The sequence below is a fragment of the Nanorana parkeri genome, unplaced genomic scaffold (genome assembly GCF_000935625.1).
Source record: "Nanorana parkeri isolate BGI_ZX_2015 unplaced genomic scaffold, ASM93562v1 scaffold207, whole genome shotgun sequence".
Taxonomy (NCBI): domain Eukaryota; kingdom Metazoa; phylum Chordata; class Amphibia; order Anura; family Dicroglossidae; genus Nanorana; species Nanorana parkeri.
In genome coordinates, this window is record NW_017306475.1 from 1,624,560 (window position 1) to 1,630,559 (window position 6,000).

Sequence of the window (6,000 nt, forward strand, 5' to 3'; positions counted from 1 at the left end):
CAATGTGAGTGAACACATTCCCACCACTGTTATTTTCATAAGTGACCAGGGGCTTCTCATTGGTTAATCTTTGCAGCCTGCCGGTAGTGACGTGGTTACTCTGGCCAGTTTGTGAGTATTCAAGACTTATCCTTGCATCTTCAGCTTTGTTGTTCCTTGTACCTTGTCAGATCCCCCGACACACGGGAACCAGTCCCACTGTAGCAGCCCCTTTCAGCTCATGGTCCTCCCAACAACCCCATTGCACCAACTTGAAGGCCTGATTTTCCCAGCCTGAAATGTTGCCTTCTCTTAGAGTCCTCTTAATCTTCCTTAGCTCCGTTAGGGGGTACAGGATGTGGACCCCCTGGGCCTCTACTGGAAGCAGTGGATGTTCTGGTGTCTCTGTGGGATTTCCTCCCCCTCGTCTAGCTCACAGGCCCAAGATGGAGAGCATTTTGGTAATGCTTATAGCTCCAGCTAGGCCCAGGTGTATGTGGTACTCCATTCTGATTAGACTCCTGGCAGATGCTCCCTAGGCTCTTCCTGATCGTTAGGGCCTGCTTTCTCAAGGACCAGTTTGCCCTCCTCCTTCATGGTTGTTGGCTTAAACAGCATGGCTCTTGAAGCCCAAGCCTTTTGGGACAGGATATCTCCAGGTTGGGGATTCCTTTGATGTTAAATGCCAAAAAGTATATTAAGTAGTACTCCCACAAGTAGGGCTGCAGCTAATGATTATTTTATCGGTTAGTTGGCTGATTTTTTTTTTTTTATATATATTTTTTTTTTTTCGATTAATCGGGGGAAAAAAAATGAAATGCCATCCTTAATTTAAAATGAAATGCACAAATGCAGTGTTACAAACATAAAGTTTACTTCACAATAAAACTGCATGCACAATTTTTTGCAGTCGCACTGCACTGGAACGCATGGTATTGTGGTACCATGAGTTTAGTGCGGGCGATCACACTGCGGGGGCGCGAGTGGGAGGTGCGTTTGGGGTGCCATTTAAATGAATGGCACAGAAACATACCTCCCCAACCAGAATTTGTCAGACTGAAACCGACTGACTTTTCCCCGCCTTTCTAAAAATTATTATTTTTTAATATTGTATTGTAAGCACATGGCGTTTGAATAGCTTCAGCCAGGGAATGACAGCTGCCAGTGGCAAGATTCCACAGACAGCAGCTGAATGTAAATACAGCAGGTAGTGGGCTGGTGCAATAGCCAGCCTGCTTTTGGCCATTTCAAATTGCAATGGCAGGCTGGCTATTGTACCTGTCCACTACTTGCTGTGCCAATGTGGAGGAAAGAGCTAGTGGCTCCAACCAACTAATCAATAATGAAAATTGTTGACCACTATAATTATCGATTACGTGGTTGCAGCCCTACCAACAGGGTCTACCACCACACATGGAAGGTTTACGTCGCTTGGTGCAAGGAAAGAAGCTTTTATCCCAGGAAAAACTCAGTAGGATGAATGGTCACCTTTTTACAATCGGGCCTAGATCAACAGTTGGTCCTGAGAACCAACAAGAGCCATATCTGACTCACTTTGATGGTCCCCATGACGGTAAACCAGCTTCTTGCCCCACAACTTTACTGTGGGCTATGACAGATAATCATCCAAGCTTAAAATACTTGGTGTTGGTTCCACCCTTTCCTGTCTAAGGCGCACTCTACTAGGTCTGTCAGTGCTTCTTGGACTTTACAGCATCAGGCAACTGTTTCTCAGACTTAGAAGGCCTGATCGTTTCTTCACAGGTTTTCTAAGTTTTGCCAGCTGGATGTTCAGGCTCATCTAATGCCAGTTTGGGGCGTAAAGTCCTTTTTAGGCAGCTCTGTATTCTGTTGCCCACCCTTCAATTGGACTGCTTTTGGACATCCCTAATGTTACTGAATCCCATGTCCCTCAATGAATGCGTAAGAAAATTAGATTTTTGTTCTTGGCGTAAAATGCAATTTTTGGGGTTTGCTGTTATAAAAAAGGCATGTCGTTAAAGCCTGTAGTCGTAGTTTTGTTGGACATTCCTCTTTTGGGGGCAGGGTATAGTGTTGATTTTATTCCATTGAACTTTACTGTTGTGTGGTGCATGTGGAACCAATGGTGCAGTGACTGTGTATTTTATATTTTAGGTATATTACACAGGAAGGACACAAGCTTGAAACTGGAGCACCTCGTCCTCCTGCCACAGTAACCAATGCTGTGTCTTGGAGGTCAGAAGGGATAAAATATAGGAAGAATGAAGTTTTTCTGGATGTGATAGAGTCTGTTAACCTTCTTGTAAGTAATCATGAGCTTGTAAAATGAGCAACTGTGGATAAATGAGTATCGTACAGTGGTACAACATTACCCTTTAGTATTCTTGTCAGCAGTCGTATTCAGAGTTATGCATTACTTGAATAAACATCTATGATTTGCACTCCACAGGTATTTTCTATGAAATGTATTTCTTGTCCAGTAAGTCTTAACTTTCAGGCTATATTGCTGCCTCCAAAAGAAGTGGACACTGAAACAAAAGGAAAAAAAACTGTAGGCCACCCCAGGATAGCCCCTCCCACTACCAGCATGCCGGTTTTCTGCTAGCATTCTTGGAGGATTTTTTTAAATTTTTTTTTTTTGTCCTTCAAGGAAGGCTCTTCTCTGCATGCCAGCTGGAGCTTCCTCTTTTTAATTGCAGATTTCTGGTGCCGTCATCCTCAGCCTGGCCTTTGGAGTACCGCCTGGATCCTGCTGAACTGTACGTTTTGGAGATAGCTTGGAAGTGACCTTTGGGCACTGGGCTCCGCATAGGTTGCTATCCAGCCTCCATTCTGATCAATGTTAGCTGCAAAGTGCTTTTCAGGACCAAATCCACTGGCTTTTTCTTAGCACTTGCCCTGTCTCCGAAGACTCGTTGATTTGGCCAGCCGGCACTGAGAGCTACTTCAATTATTACGTTCACTGGGCAACTTTAATCCCCATTCCCACTGTTTTTTTTTTTGCAGAAAGTCATCTACTGGGTGATGGTTGCACCCACTTGTACTGGAAGCCACCCCCCTGCTGCTACTCCTGCTTGAAAAGAGCCACATGGAACCTCGATCTTCAATCTCTTCCTGTTGCCCTCCTACAGTGACTTTGATCACGTCTGACCATCCAATCACATCAGCTGCCTAGGTTTTGTGAATACCTGAGGCCTTGTCTTTTACCCTGGGCCTATACATTGCCTTACCATCACTCCATCGCAACATGTGTAATTCTAGACATGTGACCCAAATTTCCCAGTTACTCTGATCCCAGGAGTCACAAGCATGCTTCTGCACCCTCTCCTCTAGGTTCTATAGCTGATTTGGCTGCAACCTAATAACCTTCTTAGTCATCAACCGCAGAAATTCTGATTCTGAGTTACCCCATTCATTGTCTGATGAAGTTGCCCCATTAAAGGGAATGGTTTTGGTTTTTATTGAGGTAGTGTTCACCACTCTGAAACTAGAGTATCAGCCTGTTTCTTTTACTAGTGCTGTCCCCAGCCTTGGTACATTTGAAACCCATACGGTCGCAAAGACGTTTACTTTTGCTACCTCTTTTCCAATTACCGTGTTTCCCCGAAAATAAGACACTGTCTTATATTTTTTTGGCCTCAAATAAAAACACTAGGTCTTATTTTCGGGGTAGGTCTTATTTTTTTTTCATATACAACAATCCAAAGTTCATGCAAATCCAAATTGAATAATACAAAATGGCAAAGTTAAAAATAGGGTGATCAAGGCCACCTCACAGGCGGAGTGCATTTGGTATCACTCCGCCTGTGACAGGAGCCGGCACTATAGAGGAGGCATCGGCTTATGCGGCTCTGGTGCCGCCTTGCTTCCTCTAGCGCTGGCTTCGTTGGCAACGCTGATTCTCTCCTGCGGCTCTTCAAGTTCCCCCTTATGCCACCACCGGCCCTGGGAATGGTCACAACTAGGTCTTATTTTCGGGGTAGGTCTTATATTTTAGCAATTCCCAAAAATAGTACTAGGTCTTATTTTCAGGGAAACGGTATTTCTCCTCAGAAATTGGGAACATCCTGACAATCTGTTTGTCCCCCTTTTTAGCCTTGTATCCATTTTAGTGAGGATTTGGTGCAGAAGTGGTCTATCCACACTGTAGGTATGGCAGTGCCTCACTTAGCATGGCGCTTACTATTCCTGTAGGAGGAGGAGCCTGTCTTTAGGGCCCAACTTATAAGTGGTTGGAAGCCCTCTCTAGACCTCTGTTCTCACTAGCCAACCCTGCCCTTCCCCTGATTCTGGCTGTGATCTTGCATTGTCAAACCATAGCTGTCAATATCTTTGATACCTAACTTATAGAACATGTGGAGAAAATTGCTATAGTATTAACTTTCAGCTGTATCAGTTTGCAAGAAGCCTCCTGCCTTATTTCTCGCATGTGTCTCATGTCAGTTCATATGCATATAGGGCGCTTTGGCTGTAGTCCTGGACTTTGGAACTTATGTGTGTAAAAAAAAAAAAAAGATTGTGCATTAAAAGCTGCAGCAAGTCAGATAGAGCCCACCTAATTTCCTGGCTGAATGATGTCTTTCAAACATGGAGGCTCAGCATTACATGTGGGTGTCACCTAGGGTGGTCTTCATGCCACCCATTAAACCATTTTGATATACGTATAACGCCTCCCAAAAGCCTGCCCACTGCTTGCATCAGGGCTCAGAGAAAGTACCAAGCAAGGGTGCTCCCAAACCCCCTATACTCGCCTAACCAAGTTGCAGTCAGCAGTAGATCACTACTACTTAGTGGTCCTAAAATTATTTCCTCTCCAGAAAAATCAACAACATTGACGTTCGATTATTTGGATGATACTTCCTTCTGGAGGGTGGCTACTTTTGTTCCCAGATTGTCCCTGTGTGTGTTGTAAAGTAGTCACCACTCCAAGCCTCCTTACATGGTAGACTACAATCTCATGTTTAATTTACTAATTTGTATTGAGATTGTAGTCTATCACTAGGGCGAGCTTAGAGAGGTGGCTAGTTTATAACACACACAGGGACCATGGGAAGCACAAATTCAGAGATGATTTGAGAATCTACAGCTGAGTGATGCACAAATAAGATACATTTGTGTTTTAATAAGGTACTTGAATGCATTGTGTGTAACTCCTGAGTTTTTTTAGTGTCACTTTTAATAAGTTGACTTTTTTGTTTTATATTTTGGGGTTAAATATATGGGAGTGAACACATTCTAAAAATGTTGCATTGGAAAAAATTAAATTTTCCTCCTTTTTTTTTCTATTTGCAATAAAACCAATGGTGTATCCAATTTTGCTACCAAATGCATGCCCTATCTCTCTAATACAAAACCTAAAAGATATAGGGCTGAAGACATTGTAAAAACAAAGAAAACACTTTGGGACTCAGATTTAGAGAGATAAAGCCCTGGTTACTGTGGCATTAAAGCATATTCATGTTTGAGAAGTGCCCAAAAAAACTGTGGATTCAGAAATCTTCTGAGCTAATCGCATACTGTGCTTTCTGTTTCTTCTGCACTGTTACCACTTAGCATTTTTACCAATTCTCTCTTTTCGGACTACAGAAAATATACCCCTATTATGGAAAAGATAAAGGGGAGATGTAGTTTCTGCCCCAGGGTGACAACATTGCTCCTCCATAGATAGACCAATGAGGGAGGTTTGTCACCTAGAATAGAAATTCTGTTACTGGCAAGATTACCAGGTGTAAAAGGAGGGGTAAAGAGCCTGAGAAAATAAAACTAATGCAGCCACCACATCTAAGGACTGGGAAGCTGCAATGTATTTTTGTTCTTGGGTTTAGATACACTTTAAATGGTGTTGTGTAGCTTTGTGCAGTCTACTTTTTATGCTATGTACTGTTCTGCTCTAAACTGTAAAAAGGCTGTCTGTAGTGGTTTGCAAGCGTATATGCGGAACATACTACATCCTACACCACAGGGGTGTGGAATTCGTATCGCCCGGGACAAGTAGCAGGGCTGGTTTGACTTTTTTAAACGAGCGGCGCTGCGAGCAGG

The 6,000-nt window shown here is 43.3% G+C and overlaps 1 protein-coding gene across 1 annotated transcript in view; it reads left to right on the forward strand.

Annotated features, from left to right (window-relative positions):
* Positions 1-6,000, forward strand: part of AP1M1 (adaptor related protein complex 1 mu 1 subunit) — a 47,590-nt gene that overhangs the window by 25,496 nt on the left and 16,094 nt on the right. The window contains exon 5 of the mRNA XM_018555675.1: positions 2,116-2,263. Coding sequence (XP_018411177.1) covers positions 2,116-2,263 — 148 coding nt within the window. The remainder of the gene's footprint in view (positions 1-2,115; positions 2,264-6,000) is intronic.